Source organism: Culex quinquefasciatus, chromosome 1, assembly GCF_015732765.1.
Source record: "Culex quinquefasciatus strain JHB chromosome 1, VPISU_Cqui_1.0_pri_paternal, whole genome shotgun sequence".
Taxonomy (NCBI): domain Eukaryota; kingdom Metazoa; phylum Arthropoda; class Insecta; order Diptera; family Culicidae; genus Culex; species Culex quinquefasciatus.
Window position 1 is genome coordinate 66090884 of NC_051861.1, and position 25152 is coordinate 66116035.

General features: G+C 42.5%; 4 protein-coding genes and 2 long non-coding RNA genes across 6 annotated transcripts; 3 read left to right on the top strand and 3 right to left on the bottom strand.

Moving 5' to 3' along the window:
- Positions 1-1686: 1686 nt before the first annotated feature.
- LOC6043261 (ATP-dependent DNA helicase PIF1) lies at positions 1687-3043 on the top strand. Its single transcript, XM_038250072.1, has 3 exons — positions 1687-1737; positions 2083-2667; positions 2727-3043. The coding sequence occupies exons 2-3, from the start codon at positions 2558-2560 to the stop codon at positions 2788-2790; spliced, it is 174 nt and encodes a 57-aa protein (XP_038106000.1). The 5' UTR covers positions 1687-1737; positions 2083-2557; the 3' UTR covers positions 2791-3043.
- Positions 3044-7062: 4019 nt separating this feature from the next.
- On the bottom strand, positions 7063-8554 carry LOC6053973 (hrp65 protein). The gene is made up of 2 exons (XM_038250071.1): positions 8425-8554; positions 7063-8362 (listed from the first exon to the last, which is right to left on the bottom strand). The coding sequence occupies exon 2, from the start codon at positions 7599-7601 to the stop codon at positions 7095-7097; it is 507 nt and encodes a 168-aa protein (XP_038105999.1). The 5' UTR covers positions 7602-8362; positions 8425-8554; the 3' UTR covers positions 7063-7094.
- A 1572-nt stretch (positions 8555-10126) lies between these two features.
- On the bottom strand, positions 10127-10850 carry LOC119765690. Its single transcript, XR_005276907.1, has 3 exons — positions 10698-10850; positions 10426-10515; positions 10127-10363 (listed from the first exon to the last, which is right to left on the bottom strand). It is a non-coding gene; the product is annotated as an uncharacterized LOC119765690 (long non-coding RNA).
- Positions 10851-12403: 1553 nt separating this feature from the next.
- Positions 12404-15658, bottom strand: LOC119765688. The gene is made up of 3 exons (XR_005276905.1): positions 14306-15658; positions 14034-14123; positions 12404-13971 (listed from the first exon to the last, which is right to left on the bottom strand). It is a non-coding gene; the product is annotated as an uncharacterized LOC119765688 (long non-coding RNA).
- Positions 15659-18027: 2369 nt separating this feature from the next.
- LOC119770115 (craniofacial development protein 2-like) lies at positions 18028-23208 on the top strand. Its single transcript, XM_038264430.1, has 4 exons — positions 18028-18070; positions 21874-22734; positions 22794-23034; positions 23100-23208. Exons 1-4 carry the CDS (start codon positions 18028-18030, stop codon positions 23206-23208), a joined length of 1254 nt encoding a protein of 417 aa, XP_038120358.1.
- On the top strand, positions 23205-24764 carry LOC119770116. The gene has a single exon (XM_038264440.1). The coding sequence runs from the start codon at positions 23205-23207 to the stop codon at positions 24762-24764; it is 1560 nt and encodes a 519-aa protein (XP_038120368.1).
- The last annotated feature ends 388 nt before the right edge of the window (positions 24765-25152 follow it).

The window sequence follows — 25152 nt, forward strand, 5'->3', positions numbered from 1 at the left end:
AGAATTTTTGAGAATTTTTGAGAATTTTTGAGAATTTTTGAGAATTTTTGAGAATTTTTGAGAATTTTTGAGAATTTTTGAGATTTTTTGGAGAATTTTTGAGAATTTTTGAGAATTTTTGAAATTTTTTGAGAATTTTTGAAATTTTTGAGAGTTTTTGAGAATTTTTGTGAATTTTTGAGAGTTTTTGAGAATTTTTGTGAATTTTTGTGAATTTTTGAGAATATTTGTTAATTTTTTGTGAATATTTGTGAATTTTTGAGAATTTTTGAAAGTTTTTGAGAATTTTTGAGAATTTTTGAGAACTTGTGAGAATTTTTGAGAATTTTTTAGATTTTTTTTTAGAATTTTTGAGAATTTTTCAGATTTTTTGAGAATTTTTGAGAATTTTTGAGAATTTTTGAGATTTTTTGAGAATTTTTGATAATTTTTGAGGATTAAACAAAAAAAATAGATAATTTTTGAAAACTTTTTGAAAACTTTTTGAAAATTTTTGAAAATCTTTGAGAATTTTTGAGAAATTTTATAAATTTTAGAATTTAAAATATTCTAGAAATTTTATAAATTTTAGAATTTTTTTTTCAAATAAAGAAATATTTTTTTTATTAAAGAAAAAATACGGGTCCGGAGGTGGGTGCCTTTCACATCAGTGCGTTTGGCTTTGCTCCCAGTCGGTCCATTTTACGCATTTTGCGAGACGAGATTCGGGGTCTCTTCTCCATCTGTATCGTGGAATAATCGCGTGACTTCAGCGGCCACCTATGATACTTCAAACACAGACAACAGACGTTTGGGCTCGATTCTTCCCTTGTGTAAATCATCGCTACAGATTTTTTAGTTGTGGCAATCCGTTTGTGGCGCTGCAGTCGCTTTGCCCTGACACATTGCCCGCTGTCAAAATATCACTTTCCGCTTACTGTCATTTTACATTTTGTTGGTTTTCAACGTTTGTAATCGTTTGTTCTGGTTCTGGTGTTTGAGGATCGCTTGCACTAGAAATCCGGTGGGGGAATCTGACATGCCGGGGAGAACATTCAAGATTCAGGCCTTTGGTATGGCGACGAGGGTTCGCCGGAAGTGGCGGCACTTGAAGGTGGGGTGGGTTTCGAGGGCGTTGAAGAGGTTGATGTCTTCAAGGTGAGCGTTGAAATGATCGTGGTAGTTGGTTTGTCGGTTCCGGAGATAATCTTCGGAATGCGGTCGTTTGGGGCCAAAACGTTTACGGGGTTGGCCGTGATCATAGCTCTTGCTGACTGCGCCGATGACATCCAGACTTTACCGTGTCATACCTTGCTGTTTTTCCTTCTTCGACAGTTCCGGATTGTTTCGTTTCTGGTTACGGATCTTTTATCCTCCAAGAAACGCTTGCCCATCCTCCCGATTTCCACCGGAGGGCTTTTGTTAATTTGATTTTTATCCACCGGTGTCTACCGCGGTAAATGAAATACTTCATTTTGACATTTCCAGATACATTTTCGTGTAGCATGTTTTGTCACGCGGTGGGTGCGTTCAGTGCTGCCGTTGTTGCAGCACTCTGTGAACGCATCCCAGAAATGTCAGTTTGACAAATGGCACTCAGTGAACGTATCCCAGAAATGTCAGATTGACAACTGTCAGTTCTAGCAAAAAAAAAAAAAAACAACGGCAGCGTTAATCATTTTCATCCCCAATTTTCTTCAAAAATGTGTGGAACCCGATCTGTAGTCGCAGAAAATTTGACTTTTCTTCAAAGTGGATGTAAGTATTTCACAAAGAAAGGAAGCAGCGGTTTTTCTTCTCCGGGACGGTTCGGGAGGATTGATGGACCGTTATCCGTGCTGGCGAAAGTGGCCATCCAATTTTGCCTTTGCCGGCAAAGTTTTTTTTTATGGATTTTTTTTTTTTTTTTTAGCCCTTCCCGATTGTCCGGAAGGTGCAATCTCAGTTGGAGGAGGAATTTGATTTTGTTTGTTTTTAGAAAGTCCCGGATACCTAGTCCGTAAGGTGCAAAGATCGTTGGAGGAGGATGGCGTCAATCCGGAATCCGGAAGGTGCAAAACCAGATGGAGGAGAAAAATAATTCTTTGTTTTTGTATATTCCAGATTGGTCGAGACTAATAAACCACCATTCGGTTCAGCAAGGAGGAAAAGTGCACCATATTCCTACTACAGCTGTCGGACAAGCCCAACTCGCTCGACGACATCAATCCAGTGACAAACGTGGATTTGGCCCGGGTGAAGAAGATGGCCCTGGGCAAGGGATCTACCACTACTCCGTCGCCGTCGCAAAAGCGCAAACGACCTGCTCCGAAGAAACTGTACACGACGTCTCCGTTGACGTCAGTGGTACCGGAAATGTTGATCAAGCAGCAGAAAGCGGTTCTGGAGGCGTGCAAATCGGGCGGAGTCTGTTCTTCGCAAGGAGAGTGGGCACCGGCAAGAGTTATCTGCTGAGGAAGATCATTTCAACGCTGCCACCGGATGAAACTGTGGCACCGACTCCGACGGTAGTGAGCGAGTGCTTAATCGGGGGAACGACACTGACTCGTTCGCGGGGATCGGAAGTGGCGAGACGACAATGCAGAGGTGCTACGAGATGGCCTCGCGACCCACATCGGCTTCGATTTGGCGCAAGTGCAAGCGGTTGGTTATCGACGAAATTTCCATGGTTGATGGGGATTATTTGAGGTGAGTTGGTTAGGAGATGACGGTAGCCACGTACTTGTCTAACTGTTACTTTCTTTTAGAAAACCGAAGCCGTTGGCCATTACGTCCGGAAGAACGACAAGCCCTTCAGTGGAATCCAGCTGATTCTGTGCGGAGACTATTTCCAGCTGTCGCCGGTCGTTAAGGAAGGACATGCTTGCCCGTAACTCTTACTCCCAGAACCAGAACCAGAAACCATTGGTTCGTTTTTGCTTCTCCACCAAAGCATGAAAGGAGTGCTTTCAGTATTGCTACGAACTCACCGAAGCCCACCGACAAAAAAGCATCAGTCGTTCGTGTCCATTCTCAACAGCATTAGGATCGCGTAATGTCGGAGATCCGTGACTGGTTAGCGACCACCCTTAAGCAGAACTTCAACTTTGAGCGAATTCTCGCGACCCAGCTTTGGTCGCACACTTCCCATATGACTCAAACCTTGGACCAGCAGCACGGTCATAATCGGCGCCCAAGTAATGCCGCACAAGAATCTGAAAATCGCCGAAGGCCATCATTATAAACTACGTCCAAGGCTACGCCACCGCCCAGAACAAAAAGCGCCAAGTCGTCGTGATAACCGAAAAGTGACTTATTTATATGTAAATGTACGCGTTATAAAATTGTGAACAAAAATGGTTTAATATGCCTATTTATTGTTTGCAGACACCTTTTTATTTCTTATTTGTTCCACTTTTTAATCATAAAATCATTACCTTTTCAGTTGCAAAAAACTGCGTTCAAAAATAGTTTGAGACCGAAACCCGTACTTAGGAATGATATGGAATCATACTAACCTACAACGGTTTTGGGGACACCTACAATGGTAATAACGGTCAGTATGATTCCGTACAATTCCGTAAGTATTTAATTTGAATTTTTTGATCGATTAGGTGTCTTCGGCGATCTTATAGTTATGGATAAGGACTACACCGAAAAAAATTATATGCGGCCCCTTTTTTATTCACACTGAGAATTTTGTGTCGAACCTCGAGTCGATCTGGCACGAGATCGAGCCTGAATCGAGTCGAGGCTCGAGCCACAATTCTCAGTGGGTTGTTGATGAATTTTAAATACACTTTTTGTCACAAATATTGATTTCCTAAAAAAAACACTGTTTATTGTTGTTTATTTTTTATTTATTGTCCAAAGAATCCGAAAATGCATTCCGTTTTCCGATTCGAAATCATGTTCATTGAGAAAATTATGATACTTTAAGAATATTAAAATAATGCTATTCATCAACATTTTCTTTATTGTAGTCAACTAACTTTTTAAACTTTTCAAAAATTTATGAAAACTTCTTCTTGAAGTACTTTGAACACTTCTCTACCATGGTCAGTACGATTCCATAGCATTCCGTACGTATTTAATTTCCAGAGTTTTTTTTTAAAGGACCTACAAGCTATTGTGTTTTATATGTTTATAGGACCTATTCAAAAAAAACTCTAAATTTGTACCTTTCATTTTGCGGAAAAATCTCGTACCTATCAAAGTCCCCCCGTTTTACGGTACTTAAAATGGCTATAACTGGAAAACGGTGCTCAATTAAATCTCTATTTAATTCAATGTAGTCTGTTTTTTTATTTCCTGTGTTTTTAATCTTTTTATGACAATTTGACAGCAACTTAAAGTCGTATCAACAAACATACAAAAATGCAAAATTTTATATGTTTTTAAAATATTCAGGGTTGTTACGGAGAAGTCGAAAAAAATCCGCGCTGTCCCAAAACCGAATCCGCGTCATATTAAGAAAAATAATTTCGCGAAAAACATACAAAAGAGTTTCATAATAATTTCAAATTTTCAATCTCAAAACACAGAATATTGAACGGATTTATTTTTGATATGATGAAATAAACTAGAGCGAAAAGCCAAAACAAATATCTAAAATTCAAATTTAATTTGAAAATTGAAAAAAAATCATAACATTTAAAAATTTCAAAGTTTTTCTAAAATTCGTAGATCTTGGGTTTGACAATTTGAATACATTTTAGCATTAATAATGCTCCATAGTTATTAGATTTTCTGTAATCTAAGATGGTGTATCATTTAAGAATTTAAGAACGTGCAGTTTTCATGTTGTGGTCCAGAATTTAAGTATCATGTAGTTCTTTTTTAAGGTCCAAAATATTAAATTCTTATATTTGAGAATTTGTGGAATTTAATTTTCGACCTCTTAATTATTTTTATTTTTTTTATTTTGACTGTTTTCATTTTAAATTTCTACAATTTTTAAAATTTTTGAATTCCAAAGTTTTTGGAGTTACAGATTTTTTTAATTTGCATACCTGTTTTCAATTTTTGAATTTTTATAAAATCAAATTTGGGAAGTTTTTTTTAGTTTAATAGAAATATTTATACGGGTTAAATCCCATCTAAAACTTAAAGGCAGAGGCCAGCTTCTGTTACGTCAAATTAAGCTCATATTTGGGAACATGCCTAAATAATCATTTTTGCAATTCCGTCGTGAAACTACTTAATTTTCCTGTCATTCTTGAACGACGAAATAGCCTACTATTCTGTACCAAAAATAACAGAATCGAATAGCAACACTTTTCAAAATAAATGCTGAAAAGTTCTACTTTTCAGCACTGAAATGGGTGCTGAAAAGTTTCGAAAAGTAACACTTTCCAATTTTTTTTTATTTAAACGATTTATTGACAAAATACATGACAATTCGACTTAAAATTTCACTCAATGGGTGTTTTTCGAAATTGCAAAAAATGTTGCATGGAACTCGTTGCAAAATTCGACGTTTCTTATTGAGAAAATACCAATAAACATTTTCGAAAAAATATTCAATTGATAAGAAATCAAAGTTTTTGAACTAAATGAAAAAAAAAAACAAATTACCCTGACTCCTGGTGATATTTTTCTACAAAAACATTTGAGTAATTCTATCTCTCTCAATTAATTTCTTTATCAATATTGCCATCCGCGCGAAATCCGCGTCTAAGCAAAACTATCCAGCAAATCCACGCCGTCCGTAACAACGGTAACAACCCCGAATATTATTTTAAAAAACTGGGTAAACATGAGCTCTATTTTGAAAATTCTTAAACTGCGACTTTAAAAAAAACTTACTTAAATAATAAATTGCTATGACTTGAAAATGGTGAACTTTTATCTTCATATTAGGTCACAAATATTTTATTTAAAGTTTATTTCCTCGACTCTGACCAAACTGGAGGGAAGAACAAAAAAATAATAAATTTAAAAAATGCAATTACAAGCTACGTTTTTAACATTTCAATGAAAATAGTTTATGAAAATACGTTATACACCTATCTAGTTGTTTTTAAATTATAAGTTTCCGAAATATCTAAGTATCAGCGAAAAAAAAATTTGCGACAAACAAAAAATTGCGCTGTACATTGGAATTCTATAAAAAAACTAAATATTTTCAAACGAGCCCAAACATGCTGAATATGTTTATCAATGCTCAATGCTTCTATTTCCATTGAAATTTGCAAGTGTGGCGACAAAAACATTAAAAAATATTTGCAAAAAATATCAAAAAAAAAGTTTAGTCAGGTGAAAACAAACTAAAATGCATTTTCCTGCGTTTAAAATTCGTTTGTTTGTTTTTTTTTTAATCCAATATACAGCACCGAAAAGTTTTTAAAATTTGATTGCAAATCATCTGGGCTTGTTTAAAATGCATTGTAAAACATTTTTTGATCATGTTTATACGATGACTAGTAACTTATATTTTTATTTCTTTATCTACGAAGAACTTTACTTCTCTTGTTTTATGTTTTGTATTCAGTATTTTAATTTGCATTTATTTTGTTTAGTTTATATTTGCTTTATAGTATGATTTTTATTGTACAACCTCCAACTATTATTTTTGCCTGTTTTATGTGTTCATTATTTTTTAGCCACTTTTTCGATTTGTTTTCTGTGTATCCCATTTTGATAAGTTTAAATTAAACAATTTGCGGATTTAGTTGCTACAAATTTCAACAAGCAATTTACTGCCTTAAAAAATGCAGCCTTCATCAAACCCAACAATTTATAAAAAAAAAAGCGAATTAATCTTTCCAATGCTATTTCAGATCAAAAATATTTGAAGAAGAGATTTTTGGCGAAATCTTAGATCAAAGCACGTCTAGAGGTGGGGACAATCTGGTGCAGCTTTTCTCGAATGAGGATGTAGAATGCGTTCGACCTTGGCTCGAACAAACATCTACTTGAACAACGAGTTGGCATGCTGCACCCGGTACCTCGATGATGCCCAGACTGAAGATGCTGTCCAGCAGATTCTCCGAGCCCAGCGTCATCAGCTAGCTCTTGTGACTGCGAATGAGGGCCTTGACCCAGCAAACGGCCGTTGCGACACTGTGAACAAAAACCTTTTCAACGCGAATGCCAAAACGACCTGTGCGGTTTACGTCCAATGTTATCACCGTCTACCATGCCACCTTCACCGCATGGACCTCCAGGACCCTGTTCCTGTCCCGGTCCTTGTCGGGCAGACCTTCTTGAAACTGCTGCTGCTGCTGCTGTTGTTGCTGTTGATCCTGCTGCTGGTCCATTTCGTTTCGTCCTCCGTGGCCGTAGTTGCGAACCTCCCATCCGAAACTGTTGTTACGGTTTCCACCGCCACCACCACCTCCCTGGTTCATCATATCGAAGAATTTGTTACGGTTATTGAAGTTATTGTTGCCTTGAAAGCCCATGCGCTGGTCGGACACTTGCTGCTGAAGTCGCTCGCGGGATTCGATGACGAAGTGTTCCTTCAGCTCCCAGTCGGCCTTTTTGCGGGCCTTGTCCTGTTCCCGCATGCGGAGTTCTTCACGCAGCTGCTCGATCTCGTGCTCGTGACGGGCAAACTCCATCTGCGCCTCAAGCTTCTCCTCCTCCATGACCATGTCGCGTTTTAGTGCCTCGACCTTTTGCTTGTACAGCTCGTGCATGTGTTTTCAGCGCTGGCCGTACTCGTGATCGAGCGAGCCCACGTCGGCGAAGCGCAGGCCCTGCTGGCGGGACTTTAAGAACTCCGGATTCCTTTTTGTTAATCAGCTTCTCCTAACGGCCGTCGGCGTTGTTGTCCTAGTACGTGTACGATTCGCCGAAGCACAGACGCAGCGAAGAGTTCAGGACGAAATACTTTTCACTGCAGTACTTCAATGCGGCCGTAGCGCTCGGCCTGTTCTTGAACCCGACGATGCTATCGCTGGTGGATTTTCCGGACCAAACACATCGAACACGCGGTACAGCAGCTCGTTAGTGTCGAACGGACCCAGGTTGGAGACGCGCAGGGCGGTCGCGTTCGGCGCAAAACGAATCTTCAAGATGCAGTTCTTGCGCTTGACCTTCTCGGCGTTCTAGAAGAAGTCGACGCTCACGAACGCGTAGTCCTTTTTCATGTTCATGAAGACCTCGGTGATCTCGTCGTACGGCGGAAACAGCTCGACCAGTTCCTCCTCGTTCCCGTATGGCGTCAGGTTACCTAAGTACAGCCGATTGGTCCCGAGATCGACTAATACTTCCTCGAGCTATCAATTCATTGAGCAGTCGTATGGAATTTCCGGGACCGGATCCCACTTGGCAAGTTATTTCCTCGATCAGTCCACCTGGTTGATCTTGCGGATGCTCGGCTCCAATTTTTTGTCCGGGAGTGCATGGGTGTACGAGCGATGTACGTCCAAACAGACCAATTCGGCATTCCGGAAGTCTAGAAACAATCCGTAAATCTTCAAATTTGAGCAAAACTGCAAAAAAAGAAACACAACCTACCTCTCTGCATGCACAAATCAGATCCCAAGCAGGTCCGCAGCTGGCTCACATACTAGCCAAGTATGAGCCAGCAGATAGCGGCCACGGAGGTTTGGCCGCACAACAGCGGTCAGCGCCAAGCCACGGAACGGAAACGACAACTCCAGGGACTAATCTGCTGCTCAGAATGCTTTGACTAACACCGCAAACACCACCAAAAAACAACAAAGCAAACAGCTGTCAAAAATCTACCGCTTTGGTGAGCTGCTGCACCGAGCTTTTTGTGTGGTGAGCCTGGTCAATGTTTTGGTGGAATTTCAGCAGAGAAATGTTTCATTTGAAATATTCTGAAATGTGTCATGAGACACCCGCGCGTCGCATGAAGTATTTCAAGAAAATCCACCGCGGTTAACCGCACTCAAATTAACAAAAGCCCTCGGGTCTTCCCTCCTTTTCGCTCACCTCTGTTGGTTTTGTTTATAAACACAACCAGCAAGAATTTGACAGCCTCAAGCGCTGCCTTGGTTGCTGTGTTTAAAAAAGCATCTGACTAGACTATTTTTTTAATATCGATAATTAAATGAAAAAAAAAACTTCCATGTGCTCGTGAATCGTGTTAATTAATAATTAAAGTAGATTTACAATAGCATAAAAACATAATCTTTACCTTTTTAATTTTTATTTCGAAAAATTGAAATAATATATTTTTTAAACATGTCTGGGTGATGCATTTTCAAACACACCTTCTCAGAAAACCATCATGGCTGCTTTAGAGAGTGGCAATAGGCTAACAGATGGCGCTAGTAGATTAGCAGGATGCGGCAGCCATGTTTTTACACACGATTTTCAAATTATTTTGTTCTAGCCGCTACGTCTGTTGTCTGTGCTTCAAACCCGCATTCTCGTTACCGCCGGACATACCGTTAGCGCACTAAAAACTTACTGATAATTATTTCACTCGCGATTTGCCGAACAAAAAAAAATACTGCAGCGCAATTTCTGTTTGTTTATGTTTAAGCCGTTTGCGCGAGCTGCTGATTTTGACAGCAGCGTAACGCATTGGCTGCGTCGGGCGCCACAGAAAAGGGCACGGTAAACTTGAGGGCTTTTGTTAATTTGATTTGGTTAACCGCGGTGGATTTTCTTGAAATAATTCGAACTGTCAAAAATCCACCAAAACATCTACCACATTGATCACACAAAAAACTGTGGTAGAAAAGTATCCACCGGTAGATCCTTTGGTGGATTTTTGACAGTTCGAATTATTTCAAGAAAATCCACCGCGGTTAACCGAATCAAATTAACAAAAGCCCTTTGGTGTTTGCGATATCGCAAACATTTTTTTCCAAATGCGGAAATAAATCTTTCAAAATCGGAAACATTTGTGATGATTTCGAAAACAGCCAATGTTTTCGATTTCATCGCGAATTTTTTTCGGATCCGCTGACCGGATTTTGTTCCGTGTACGCCCCCCGGGGCATGGCCTTCTATTATATCTCAAACGTTCGGCACTACGAGGCGTAAGAACCGCGGGGAAACCTACAGGGACTTTCTTTGCATTAAGAGCTATCCAAGGTGTGATAGACTGCGAGGAGCAGTAACCAGCTCGGAGCTCGAAATAAAGTAGACAAGTCGCCTTGATGTTCCAGCCGAAAAGACTCCTTTTTGTTTATTTGAACTCGGGTATTTATACTAGTCAAATTTGTTGCATCACATGTGTTGCGACCGCTGGGATGGGCGCACTGCCGAGCGGTGCAGCGCCGAGGGTGTAAACAACCGATGCCTTTACAGCTGTCAACGCACGCGCGAAAGGGTCGAGAAAAGTATGTGTGTGAGGCACAGCGTAAGAACAAAGTAAACGTTGAAGATCGGCACGAAGATCAGTTTCGGAGTTTGAGGAAGAAAAAGTGTTTAAAAGTAGTTTTCGGTTTGGTTTATAGACCCTTCGTCGTAGGCACACCTGTAAGTAGAAGAAAACATGAAATTAGTGAGAATTAAGGAGGTTTAATTGGTTGTACTTACCCAGCCGCAAAGGAAGAGTCAGGAACTGCACCATCGTCGCTAACCGTCACTGGACGCTGCATTGAACAGCGTCGAAATTTGTAAGTAAACCTGAAATGAAAAAGAAAACACAAATTAACGTAAATTACACAACAATGTAGGAAGTGGAACGAAGAAGAGGATAGGAAAGAGGAAGGAGTGAAGGAAAGGAGTGGTAATTGTTGGAGAGGAAGACTAATTAAGTAAGTGGAATTGGAAACAAAAATGTAAACAATCGACTAAATAAAGCTTACCTTTTTAGTTTTGTAGCTGTCGCGAAACGACTGCTGGACAAAAATTTGGTTCTTTAATTACCACCCGAACAATCTACAAAATTAATTACGGGTTCGGTAATCCTCTCCACGATGACCGACGAAAATCCGGACTTCACGACGACTTCCTGCTCTACCTGTAACGAGACATCGCCTGAAGTTGAACTGATGGTGGAATGCGCTCACTGCAAGCTCAGGTTCCATGTTCGGTGTGTCACCTTCGATCCGGCAGACAAGAAGCCGGGGAAGAAGTGGTACTGTCCGGATGAGGACTGCCAGAAGAAGAAGAGGACTAAGAAGTCCACTGATGAAGCGCTTCCAGTTCCCCCCGAAGTGCAGGAAAAGCTGAAGGCTTTAGAAGAAGTTAGGAAGCGCGCGGAAGCGGAACAGGAAGCGGATCGTATACTCAAGGAGAAGGAGATTGAATTAAATCTGTATCTCCAAGAGCGTCAGATGCAGATCGACGATGAGCTCCGAGAAAAGGAGTTTCAGCAGCGGGAGACGAACCTTGAAGTGGAAATGAAGAAGAAGGAGGAGCACCTGAAACGGGTCAAGAAATTAGAAGACTCGTACCGGGACAAAAGCGCCTCCATCGACAAGTTGCTGAAAAACTGTAGCACCCCCAAACTCAAGTCGCTTACGGTCAAGAACGTCGAGGAACACGACAAGGGCGGAAACCCTGGGGGCACACCTGGCACACCGGATTCCAAGAAGACGTCTAGTAGCTCCACGTCGGGGTCCAGCACTACTAGTTCCGGCAGTGATAAAGGTGGCGCGGCAGACACTAGCGGCGATGAAAAGGTTGACAGGTCGGCGAAACCGGACAAAGCCAAAGAAAATAAGCAGAAGCCAGACGGGCTGGGGCAGCATGTTAAGGGTCCAACGAAGGCCCAACGAGCTGCTAGACAAGGGCTCACGATGAAGCTGCCAGACTTCTACGGCAAGCCAGAAGAATGGCCGTTGTTCTTTGCAGCCTACCAAGCATCGAACGAGGCCTGCGGGTACACGGAGGTGGAAAATCTCATTCGTTTACAAGGTTGCCTCAAAGGCAAGGCGCTTGAGGAAGTTCGTGGTCAGCTAATTATGCCCAAATCGGTTCCGCGAGCCATCGCCAAGCTCCGCCAACTGTATGGCCGACCGGAACTGTTGTTGCAAACCCACCTGCAGCAGGTTCGCAAGCTGGAGCCGCCAAGAGTAGATAAGCTGGCGACCTACATCACGTTCGGCAACGCAGTAGAGCAGCTTTGCGAACACATAGAAGCAGCAGAACTGACAGCGCATCTGGTGAACCCGATTCTGATCCAGGAGCTCGTCGAGAAGCTTCCGGACGGGGAAAAGCGAAACTGGGTACGCTACAAGCGCAAAAGACGAGAAGTGAACCTGCGCACGTTCACCAATTTCCTTTCGAGGATCGTCGAGGATGCGTGTGAGGCGAATGTCAACCTGGACTACGAGTTGGATACTGCTACGACGGGATCCAGCTGTAGAACCCACGAAGTTTCACTTTTCAATGAAAGCGAGGCAGAAAGTGAAACAGAACAAGAAGAACAGGAGCAACGAAAGCCGTGCAAAGTGTGCAAGGTGTGCCAACGCACGGATCATCGTTTGCGGTTCTGTGACGACTTTAAGAAATTACCCTACGAGGATCGCATGAAGGTGGTGACAGATTGGAAACTTTGCCAACGTTGTCTGAACGAGCACAGTGGTCAATGCTATCTCAATTTCCGGTGCAACATTGGAGAATGTCGCGAACCACACAATTCGCTACTCCATCCGGAGACGAGAGCAGTTGGCATGAACGTGCACATCAGGTCAACTAGTCCAGTACTGTTCCGTATGCTTCCGGTGAAGGTTTACTGCGGAGGAAAATCGCTTGTCGTACTCGCTTTTCTGGACGAAGGTTCTTCCCTCACACTGATCGAGAACGGGTTAGCTAATCGTTTGGGACTGCTCGGAACGGAAGAGAAACTCACCATCAAGTGTACGGCCAACATTACTCGAGTGGAGCCGCATTCGAGACGAATTAATATTTGGGCCTCATCGATCGACGGTTTGAAAGGGGAGAAACAGTTGCTACAATCAGTACGCACGGTGGACAAGCTGATGCTGCCGCATCAAAAGCTGAACGCCAAGGAAGTTTCAGCGCACTACAAACATCTTCGTGGGCTGCCGATGAACTCGTACGACGGTCGGCCGGGAATGCTGATCGGGCTGAACAACATCCACTCGTTTGCACCTCTTGAAACGAAGCTCGGCACGAAAGTTGACCCGGTAGCAGTACGGTGCAAACTCGGATGGACGGTTTACGGACCGTACGATGCAGAGACGGCAGGTACGAATTCTTTCCTAGGCTGCCATCAAGAAGTGCTCAACGAAGAATCACACAATCTGCTAAATGGCGAGCATTTCCTGAGAGAAGCATCGGAAATTGTGCGAAAAGAGACGGTAAAGGAACAATGGGTGCATGCGATGATGCGGCCGAGTACGCGTGCATCTTGGATTCGCTCGAAGGCTGTGCGGGAAGCTGACAACAACCCGATGGTTGTCGAGCAAAAGGAACCGCTGGAGAAGAGATTCGGGAGAACGCCGGTGCTGTCCACCGATGCCAACGAACATTCTTCAGCTTATCAGACCAAGGGTGGCGCGCATAAAGCTACCATGGAGGAACTGGGGATAGTCAATTCTGCAACAGTCACGCCGCGGACGAAGTTGGTGAGTGGCAGGCACATGGCGGTACGTTCCATCGCAAATAATCGCCACAAGAAAGGTGAACTAGGAGATTCGTCAGAGAAGATAGTGCTGTCCAAGATGCGGCCAGCAATCAACGAAGAACGGGTTCTACGCCTTCAAGGAAGAGTGATGGAGTTCGAAACATCGAAGCGGAAGTTCAGGCATGCGGACGCAAGGGCGGCACACGGGAAGGTGAAAAGAAAAGTAGTACGAAACTTTGCAATGTTAGATGTCAAGGTAAATCCGACGTGCTGGAAGGCCCGACGGATGTTACGGGCTGGGGTGTTGCGACCGCTGGGATGGGCGCACTGCCGAGCGGTGCAGCGCCGAGGGTGTAAACAACCGATGCCTTTACAGCTGTCAACGCACGCGCGAAAGGGTCGAGAAAAGTATGTGTGTGAGGCACAGCGTAAGAACAAAGTAAACGTTGAAGATCGGCACGAAGATCAGTTTCGGAGTTTGAGGAAGAAAAAGTGTTTAAAAGTAGTTTTCGGTTTGGTTTATAGACCCTTCGTCGTAGGCACACCTGTAAGTAGAAGAAAACATGAAATTAGTGAGAATTAAGGAGGTTTAATTGGTTGTACTTACCCAGCCGCAAAGGAAGAGTCAGGAACTGCACCATCGTCGCTAACCGTCACTGGACGCTGCATTGAACAGCGTCGAAATTTGTAAGTAAACCTGAAATGAAAAAGAAAACACAAATTAACGTAAATTACACAACAATGTAGGAAGTGGAACGAAGAAGAGGATAGGAAAGAGGAAGGAGTGAAGGAAAGGAGTGGTAATTGTTGGAGAGGAAGACTAATTAAGTAAGTGGAATTGGAAACAAAAATGTAAACAATCGACTAAATAAAGCTTACCTTTTTAGTTTTGTAGCTGTCGCGAAACGACTGCTGGACAAAAATTTGGTTCTTTAATTACCACCCGAACAACATGTAATTTGAGTGGTGACACTTACGTGCTACAGTATAGACTTCTGGAGTTGGCTTGTACTGGGTTGAACCCTTGCGCTGGCTCAGCAGGAGTCAGCGTCCCGGCCAATTGTCGATGAACCGAAATATGGTTCGAAAAAGGCTATACGCAAGCATCAGCAATTATGCTTGCGCCAAGTGGTTCTAACTGTGTGTGGGCTCTACAGCCAGGTAGGGTTTGTGTTTTGAAAGACAAAACCTGGTCTTGTTGTGCGAGGTCCGGGCATGGTAATACAAATGGAAAATAAGTGTGAATGGGTATGTTGGGAATGCAGTGGTGTTCAGACTATTACACCTTCCCCCTTTAAAAGAATAGTTTTATGAAGTAAAATTATTCTTTGCCATTCTCCAGTAGCCATTTACAATTTATTTGATATAATTATGAATTTTTGTTGTTGTGTGTTTGCTTTGTTACATTGTGTTTTGTTACATTGTGTATGTGTATGTGTATGTTGTTTTGTATCCGAATTTTTCACTTCCGCAGTTTATTGCTGGGAAAAAATTACCTGCATTGTTGATGCTAGGCTCGGTGGTTTATTTGATTATTCTATTTTTGTGCACTATTGTTTTCTTTTTTGTTATAGGTTCTTCTAATTCGCAATTCGGATCTCTGATTTGTGTGATTCTAAATGGACCTTGGTAAAATGAATCTAGTTTTCTCATATTTTCCTTTTTTAGATAAACCAGATCGCCTATTTGTATGTGGATAGGATTAATTATTTTGTTACAAATTTGAGTTTTTTCTTGTTTTTGCTGTTCTAATATTGACTTTGTTAAATTTTGGCTCTTTTGTAATCTAAATTTCAACTCATTGTGGTATGCTTCTAAATTGTAGACTGGATCTAGATTTCTTTGATTATTGCTATGTGGTAAGTTTGCTTTAACACCGAACACTAATTCATAAGGTGTGTACCCATGAATAGTATGTGGAGTTGTGTTGTAATTAAATTGACAATATTTCAACCTATCATCCCAATCCGATTGATGCTCGTTAACGAAACATCGTACACAGAAAAAAAATGTAATTTTACCCGACACTGAAACCATGTTTTGAACGTAAACATGCTCAATGTAAGTTTGAAATTCATTGTAAATAGATGTATTGCATTTAAAGTGCCTTCATGTAAAGTGAGATTCAACGTAATGCTTGAATCGCATTTAAAGGGAACTTTTGTTTATGGCTCATCACAAATTTGAAAGTTTGAAGAGCATGTAAATGAACTTATGATGTATATTTGTGGAATTGTAAATTCGAAAAACATGTAAATTTAAAGTTCAAATTGTTTTGCAGTGACAGCCGACAAAAACAAATCAGTTCATTTGTTGTTGATGTTTGGTGCGTTTGGTGCGGAGTTAAGTGGAAGTGTTTTCATATCAAATGAAAAGTTAAATGCTCTGTTTGTGTAAAAACAAACTTCATTCGTGACTAAACGTTATTCTCGACAGTCGGCAAACAATGGACAGGGGATGTTGTGGCCGTATTCCGGGAAGAATCTGGAAGTCAGTTTCTAAATACAGTTGAGTGCTAATTGCTGAACTTTGGTAAGCTTTCAAAATAAATAAAAAGTTCAAGCAATATGTTGTTAATGGGCCAATGTATATTTGTAAACAAAAGTCTATCTTGCTGATTCTGAATGTAAACATTCACTGACGTAAAAGAAATGTACTATTTGTTTACAAATCTACAATGTTTTTCTGGAGTTGAACCTTATAAAAAAGGGAAGTTTGTTTTTAGCCTTTTTGAAAATTACTTCTAGGTTAATTCGTCAAAAGAGATTGTGCTCGCAAGCTACCTAATATCGACGAAGACTGTTCGCTTAGGTTGCGGTGTCCGGAACCAAATAACTTTCCACCGGGTCCTCGTATTCGTCGTTAGATTGCAAAAAGTCGCAAAAAAAGTTGAGCATTAACGGCAGCGAACTAATAACCAAATATCAGATAACGACATTCACACTGTCCTTCCTCTTATTCTTCTAGGCATTCTCGCCATAGGCTTAGCTAGCCTCATCTTCTTCTTCTTACTCACTCTGCTGCCTGCGCAATGCGCATTCGCTCTTGCTCTTTCCCGCGTAGGCTCGAACCGGTGGTGCACAGCAAGGCTCCCGGCTTCGATTCTCGCCATAATCGCCTCCACCACTTACAGTACCAGCATTACCAGATTGTGGAACCGTATCCTCCGCAACACCTGTTCACCCTTCGTCGGTCTTCGCCTACTTGTCGACCATCTGACCGCACCGCATCTTGAACACCAGTCGTGTGGTTGGGGTGGCCAGCGACCCCCGAAATCTTCAAGATTTTCCCGCTACAAAGACCCTGTAAATTCCGCCGACAATGAATATTTGGTAAACAAATAATTTTGATTTTAATTTACCTCCAGGAGGATCTTCTTGACGGTGAAGGTGCTGCTTCTTTTTGTGCAGTTGACGATTTGACGATTCAACTGCATCAAACTGCTGTTGCTTCAAAAGTATCAAAAGTTTTTTTTTTCCGAAATTCACACACACGCTGTTTTAACCTGGGACTATTAACTACTGATCGCGGCAAAACTAAGCAGGCTGGGCAGACTGTCAACGACTAGTGGAATCGTGCGAGCAGGACAGAAAGAGCGGATTTGACAGCTGCATAAGAGTTTAGGATACACGGTTGACTTAAACTACTTAATTTTGGTTGCTTTTATATTTCATTCTAAACCAGGGGGGTGCTAAAGACAATAACAAGTTAAATTAGACTAAGATTCAAATTTCAAGTAAATTTTTTTTAGTAAAGAGTATTAAAAATGCTAAATACATTGTAACATTCATGCTATTGTCAAGCTTTTCCAAAATATCAATAAATTCATGACAATGTTTTTCTTGCGTCAATTTTTAGTGTGAGGTCCCAAAATTAAGTATTTGTAAAAAGCTTTTAAATGCTCTATTTTGTTGAAAATACAAAAAAAAAACAAAGTGTGAAGTAATATTTTTCAAACATATTAAAAATCCTTTGACCGTAACTTTTGAACGTCCCCTAGGCTGCATCTTAAAATTGCATACTTTTTAACCGTGTGCAACTTAACGCATATCGTTGCAGCGTGTAATGTTTGTTTGGGTTTGCTTTGTCCGCCTACTGTGATAATTGTGAAAGGTTGTGGTGTTAGGTTTGGAGCCAAAAAAAACTTATTTCATAAAGTTTTGCAACTCTCCTTAGTCGGAAGTGTTCGGAATAGCAATCGACCAACATCTAATGGTTCCCCGCTGCGGCCCCGGCCCGAGTAGTTTAATGGATCGCGTCGTGATTGCAAGCTTCTGCCGAGACGCATCCGGTAGGTCCACCGTCCACGTCACAGCCGCCGCAACCAGACGTCGGGTTTCCCTCAGGAAATTTTACAGGATCCGCCCACCGGTCATACGCCGATTCCGGTAACGGACGAGCGCAAGTCGAATGCAGGCTGGTACGCCGTTTCCGGCTGCAATCACGGGAGTCAGTTTCAGTGGACATCAACATCAAATCAAAGCTTTCCTGCTACGAGATTTCGACGATTTTAACGATGAGTTTATTTGGTTCGGGACGACATTCGGAGATGTCCAGGACGATATCTTGACCAATGCTGCCGGAAACATCAAGTAACTGACATGGATCAGGGGCAGAACAACAGCAGCAAGCTAGCGGTGACATGTAGGTTTGGGTTAGCTTTGTGAGTCTTATTTTTTTAAATTTTTGTCACTCTCTTCTCTAGAACCAGGGTCGCACCCGGGGGGATGGCAACCCTATTCCGACCAAAGCAAACTGACAACAGTCGACATTAGCACGGTTGTCAAATGAGAGCCCACAACAAAAGCACTAGCTGTCAAATGGTAGCCCATAACAAATCATTGTTTGGGTTTTTGATTTTCAAATTTCCCGCAATTTAAACGATAAATACTCGAAAAACAAGTGAATTGTGTTGCTGATGGCAAATTCTATCATATCCTTGGAGATTCCATCCCAAGATTGGCTGAAAATTCATATCGAAAAAAGTGATTTTTCTGTTTACCTTTTTTTGCTTTTTTTCTTTTGGTCGATCAAACAGTGCGCCCGTACAATGTGAATCGGCATTACACATTTTTCAGTTTGGTTTTACACATTTGCATGGGACTTTTGAGTTTAACCAGGATAACACACTTCGTGCTACCCAAGTAATATGAATAATACTGATTCTGAATGTTTGTTATCTGAACTTCCAAGATGGCGGCTTCGTCGCTACCCCCTGGTCGCATCAGACGCCGATGGGAATCTATTTAAGTTCAAGGTGCGGCACATCCAGGATTTGAGAGCCGGGCCTGATTATGTTTGAGAAGGGCGCTGGCAGACAGGCACAGGGGTTGTTTCCGGGGGCGATGGCCAAAGGTTAAGGCGATCTCAGCAGATTAAACTGCATTTGCAAGCATCGGTAATCAGTGACTTGCGTCGGCAGATGACAGCATTCAAGAATTTTTCAATCAAGTAAGTTTAGCAATTCAAGTCCCGGCTCGGACCAACACAGCTGTGATCGTTTCTCTTCTGGATTCGATTGCAAGCTGGATCTTATCAACGACACCTATGGAATGCTAACATTAATCTTAACATGTTATCATTACTTGTGTAAAATACTGCCACTGAATCCGCTTTGTAAATGCCGGCTCCGATACTCTTCAAGGGAGTTCCCCTCAGAACTGGGAAAGATTTAGTTTTTTAAAGTTTATTCCAGTTTATCAAAAATAGGATTATTTAGTTCATTTGAAACCTAATTTCTCCGTTGAATCTTGAATTTGATGTGAATTTCAAGCCTTTTGCCTATTTGTATGATTTTGTTTTTAATTCTTTAATCATTTTTGAGTTTTCAACCAATGTAGTGTTGAATATTCAAATTTGAGCACAAAGAAAACTATATGTAAATCATTCATGAAAACGGCCTACAAGAGCAATTGAAATTTACATCGGATTGAAGATTCAATGGAGTAAAAAAAATTTGCACTTCGGTAAATTTACGTAAGTTTCATCGGAAATTTACACGTTTTTGAACAGTAGTTTGTTAGGCAGGTTTACGTCGGATGGCATGTAAATTTAAAATGAAGCTAATGTAAATTTGCATCATTAATGACGTGCACTTTTGGTACATCATAAATGATGTAAATTTACCGGAATTTTTTTTTCTGTGTAGGTATTCGTTTAAACACCTATGATTTCTTTCAAGAGCACCAATGGTTTGTGGGTGATAGGCAGTTGCAAAAGTTTGTTTTATTTTCAATTGTTTGCAAATCTGACTAAGAACTTCGTTATTATATTCCGTACCTTGGTCAGTTCTGATTTCCAAAAATTTTCCATAAATTAAAATGAAGTTATCTACTATAGCTCTTGCTATAGTATTAGCTTCTTTGTTTTGTATTGGTGCAAGAACTATATATTTAGTTAGTTCGCACTGAATTGTTATTGCATATCTGTTGCCGTTGTTGGTTTTGGTAGGGGTCCTACTGTATCTATTGTAATGATTTCAAAAGGTTTACTCGGAGTTGTTGTTATTATTTGTGGTTCTTTAGTATGTTGTACAATTTTATTTCTTTTACACAGTTCGCAGGCCTGAACGAAAAGTGTAATAGAACGTTTCATTGCTTTCCACCGGTACAGGTCTCGGATCTTTAGGTACATTCTAGTTTGTCCTACGTGTCCTCCTGTCGGTGTATTGTGGAAATTTCGTAAGATTTCTTGAATTTTATTTTTGTTATCTACATACATTGGTGGTTTGTATACTAAAATTTGTAGACTTTGCAAAGTTTTATTAGCTACAATTTTAAATGTAGAAGTTGTTACTTTTTGAAAATTTCATCTTCCGTTGAAAGAGATATTCGATCGATTCTCATTTTCTTTAATTCTTTTTCAAGCCTTGAAAGAGTCATCTCTAAAGTTGGACTTTCATTTTCTGGCTGAAATGGGATTTTCATCATTATTTTTTTGTTTTTATAGATCTGTAAAGTGTTATTGACAACACGTAAAGCGCATAATTTTCTCGTTTCATTAATGTTTTCAACTGTATAAGCCGCTTGATAGGTGATACTAGTATCAACCTGCGTGCTTTGCATGCTTTTCGTTTTCTGCATTGATCTCGTGTTTACTACGAGCATTTGCATATTTTGTAGTTGTTCACTTGTTATAACTATTCGTGAGCGCGTCCGCACCCACGTTTTCCTTACCAGCTATATATATTACATCGAAATTGAATTCTCCTAAATCCAAACGCATTTGTGTCAATTTGGATGTTGGGTCTTTCATTCCGTATAAATGTACAAGTGGTCTGTGATCAGTTCTGATTACAAACCTATTTCCGTAAAGATATGGTTTGAAGTAGTTAATTGCCCAGTGGATTGCTGTTAGTTCTTTGAGAATAACAGACTTATTTTCTCACCAGGTGTAAAGTTCTGCTAGCGTAGGCTATCGGTCGATCGCCTTCACTAGTGATTTGGGATAAAATTGCTCCACAACCGACGTTAGAAGCATCCGTTGTGAGAATAAAAGTTTTGGCAAAATCAGGGTATTGTAAAATTTTGGTGAAAGTAGTTTGTGTTTCAGTGTGTCGAAGGCGAGTTGACACTGAACAGACCAGTCAAATTTGCAATTCTTTTTACATAACTGGTTTAAAGGGTGAGCAATTGTTGAAAAATTTTCAACGAATTTTCTATAGTAGTTACAAAATGCGACGAATCTTCGAACTTCGTCAGCATTCTGCGGCACTGGATATTTAACCAGTGATTCATATTTAGAATCATCTGGGAGTATTCCTTTATCTGTGACTTTGTGCCCCAGATAAGTTACTTCAGATTTAAAAAAAATACATTTTGAAGGATTAAGCTTCAAATTGTAATGTCGCAATCTTTCAAAAACAGTAGTTAAATTTTTAATGTGATGTCTCATTGAGCATCCTATGACAATAATATCGTCAATATAAATAAAAGCTACTTCAGGAGTTTTTTGGTCAGCGAACGACTGGACAACGAGTACCATAGGTACTTCAAGTACCGTAGGTATAAAATAGACCCACCAAGTGGTCCTTTAGCCTCTTGTTCAGTAACTCCGATACCCTGGCCTCCCCGCGGCGCTGGCCGGGATACTAGTAACCATTGGAGAGATCGGGTAACCAACCCCGGTGGGAACTTTGGTAGTATGCTGACAGGGTAAGGGGGGGCTCCACCCTCTTCGGAGGATGTAGCTGTACCGTTAGGCTTCGAGACAAAAGTCCCCGTTACGGTGTCGAGAGAAAACCGCAGCTGGGTCCCGGAAGCTGCAAGGTGGCAGCCCCACCCCGAGACTAGGTATTCGCAGCCCTGGTTAGGCGGCATACCGAAGCGAAACACCAACTCAGAAAAACAAAAGAAGAAATTCAGGACGGATAAATCGGCATCAGACCAGGCGATGTATAAAGGACAACGATTGGAAACTCGGTACCTGGAACGTTCGAACTCTCCAAGATCCTGCACGTGCTGGCCTTCTTGCCCGGGAGCTGCACAAGCTGAACGTGCATGTGGCCGCCATCCAGGAAGTTCGATGGCCCGGTCATGGAGAGCGAGAATTCACGGCGGTGGACCCCATCGCCAACACCTCTTTCAAGTACCACATCTACTACAGTGGCGGCGAAAAGGCGATGCACGGAGTCGGTTTTGTAGTGATTGGGGATCAGAAGAACCGAGTCATCAAGTGGAAGGTGGTGAATGACCGGATCTGCGTGTTGAGAATAAAGGGCAAATTCTTCAACTACAGCCTGATCAACATCTACGCGCCGACAAACGACAAGCCCGATGACGATAAAGACGCTTTCTACGAGCGTCTCGACAAGACCTATGGAGAGTGCCCAAGACATGACGTGAAGATAGTCATCGGAGACGCAAACGCGCAGGTCGGAAGGGAAGCCTTCTTCCATCCGGTCATCGGCAAGGAGAGCCTTCATCCTCGCACGAATGACAACGGCCTACGTTTGGTCAATTTCGCCGCAGCCAGAGGAATGGCTATCTGTAGCACCTTCTTTGCGCGCAAGAACATTCGGAAGCACACCTGGCGCCACCCAAATGGCGAATCGTGCACTCAAATCGATCACGTTTTGGTGGATGGTCGACACTTCTCGGACGTGATGGACGTCCGATCGTACAGAGGACCGAACATCGACTCTGATCACTTCCTGGTAGCGTGCAAGATCCGAGCTAGGCTGTCGAACGTGTTGACCCCGCGGACTGCGAGGATAGCGCGGTTGAACGTCCAGCGCCTCGCGAGCAGCGACGTTGCTGCAGAGTACAGTCGGAAGCTCGACGAGCGGATCAACGAGGACGCGCCTACAGGTAACCTGGATGAGCAATGGGAGCCCTCCAGAGCATCGTCAACACAACGGCTACCGAAGTGATCGGCACGACCAGAGGACGCAAACCCAAAGGGTGGTTCGATGCGGAGTGCCAGCGAGTGACGGACGAGAAGAACGAGGCCAGAAAGCGTATGCTGGTGAAGGGTACGCGCCGAAACTGTGAGCGATACAGTGAGCTGCGAAGAGCTGAGAAACGAACCCACCGCCGAAAAGAACGGGAGTACGACGAGAGAGTACTTGCCGAAGCTCAAGCACAGTACAACGCGAATGATAAGCGGAGGTTTTATGCAACTGTCAACGGTGTAAGAAAGAAAGCGACGCCTTCCCTGTTATGTGCAACGACAGGGAAGGTAACCTGTTGACAGATAAGACAGCGGTAGCGGCCAGGTGGAAGGAGCACTTCCAACAGCTGTTGAACGGTGAGACGCGAGAGGAATCGTCGAGGACAGGATGAACGTTGAGGATGATGGAATAGCTGTGGACCCGCCTACGTTGGAGGACGTGGAAAAAGCCGTAAAGGAGCTCAAGAACGCGAAATCCGCGGGAAAGGACGGACTTCCGGCCGAACTTTTCAAGCACGGGAGCGCGCGGATGATCGAGATTCTGCACCAAATCGTCCAGCGAATTTGGTGCGAAGAACAGCTTCCGACCGACTGGTTAGACGGGCTCATCACCCCAATCTACAAGAAAGGGCAAAGACTCGATTGTGCCAACTATCGAGGCATCACAATCCTCAACTCAGCGTACAAAGTACTATCCCGAATCCTGTGGAGCAAGCTGAGACCCTTGACCGAGACCTTTGTCGGCGAATACCAGTGCGGTTTTCGAGCGGGTCGGTCAACGATGGATCAGATGTTCACTCTGCGACAAATCCTCGACAAGTTCCGGGAGCACAACCTGCAAACACACCATTTGTTCATCGACTTCAAGGCGGCGTACGATTCAGTCAAAAGAAACGAACTTTGGAAAATTATGCTAGAACACGGCTTTCCGGCGAAGCTAATTAGACTGATTCGTGCAACGCTCGACGGAGCAAAATCAAGCGTGCGAATAGCCAACGAGACATCTGAAGCTTTCGTTACGTTGGATGGATTGAAGCAGGGCGATGCTCTCTCAAACTTACTGTTCATCATAGCGTTGGAGGGTGCTGCTCGAAGGGCAGGCGTGCAAAGAAACGGAACACTCATCACTAAATCGTACATGCTGCTTGGATACGCTGACGACATCGACATCATTGGTATCGACCGTCGGTCAGTGGAGGAGGCGTTCGTCCCTTTCAAGCGGGAAGCTGCGAAGATCGGACTGACCATCAACACTGCCAAGACCAAGTATCTGGTTGCTGGCAGAGCGCGTGGCAGTGCAGGTGATGGTGTTTCGGAGGTGGAAATAGATGGAGAAAGATATGAGGTGGTGGATGAATTTGTATATCTTGGTACACTTGTGACGTGCGACAACGATGTGAGCTGCGAAGTGAAACGGCGGATTAGTGCTGCAAACAGGGCCTTCTACGGTCTTCGTAGCCAGCTAAGGTCCCGCAGCCTAAGGACGCCTACGAAAATCACGCTGTACAGGACCTTGATACTCCCTGTAGCACTTTACGGTCACGAGTCGTGGACGCTAAAGGAGGCTGACCAGAGAGCACTTGGGGTCTTCGAGCGGAGAATCCTGCGTACTATCTTCGGCGGCAAGCAAGTAGGAGACCGGTGGCGCAGGCGCATGAACTTCGAGCTGTACCAAGACTACAAACATGCTGATATCGTAAAAGTCATCAAGCACGACAGGCTGAAGTGGGCTGGACATGTAGCCAGAATGTCGGACGAGCGGGCGGCTAAAACGATATTCAGCAGCGAACCCGGACGGGGTCGTCGGCTTCGTGGAAGGCCTCGTACGCGTTGGCTGTGTGCAGTCGACGAAGATGCAAGAGCGGCCAACATTGTGGGCGACTGGAGACGAGCGGCCCAAGATCGAGCATCCTGGAAATCTTCGATTAGTTCAGCGTTGGGTCGATAGACCTGTTGCTGATAAAGTAAAGTAAGTAGTAACTTCAGGAGTGAGACCTGCCATTGCAATGGTCATCATCCTTTGAAAACTATTTGGGCTAATGTTCAAACCAAACGGTAATCTTAAAAATTGGAAGTGCCCAGTATCCGTGGAGAATGCAGTAAATTTTCTACATTCCTCCTCTAAAGGAATCTGGTGAAATCCAGATGTCAAGTCTAGGGTGCTAAAATATTTAGCTCTTCCTAGCTGGTCTAAAATCGTATCTATTCTCGGCAATGGAAATTTATCTGCCAATATTTTTTATTTAACTGACGGAAATCAACGACTAATCTCCATTTCTTAGAACCATCACTTGATTTTTGGGCACCAATAAAATTGGTGAATTATAATTCGATAC

What these genes read in the sequence shown, in the direction of transcription:
- LOC119770116 (XM_038264440.1), top strand. Translation starts at nt 23,205, where the DNA reads ATGAACGTTGAGGATGATGGAATAGCTGTGGACCCGCCTACGTTGGAG.
- LOC119770115 (XM_038264430.1), top strand. Translation starts at nt 18,028, where the DNA reads ATGGATCAGGGGCAGAACAACAGCAGCAAGCTAGCGGTGACAT. An exon ending in CAGCAAGCTAGCGGTGACAT is followed by an intron (nt 18,071 to 21,873) that starts GTAGGTTTGGGT and finishes GAACTCTCCAAG; the next exon opens with ATCCTGCACGTGCTGGCCTT. An exon ending in CAACGAGGACGCGCCTACAG is followed by an intron (nt 22,735 to 22,793) that starts GTAACCTGGATG and finishes CGGCTACCGAAG; the next exon opens with TGATCGGCACGACCAGAGGA.
- LOC6053973 (XM_038250071.1), bottom strand. Translation starts at nt 7,601, where the DNA reads ATGCACGAGCTGTACAAGCAAAAGGTCGAGGCACTAAAACGCGACATG.
- LOC6043261 (XM_038250072.1), top strand. Translation starts at nt 2,558, where the DNA reads ATGCAGAGGTGCTACGAGATGGCCTCGCGACCCACATCGGCTTCGATT. An exon ending in GTTGATGGGGATTATTTGAG is followed by an intron (nt 2,668 to 2,726) that starts GTGAGTTGGTTA and finishes ACTTTCTTTTAG; the next exon opens with AAAACCGAAGCCGTTGGCCA.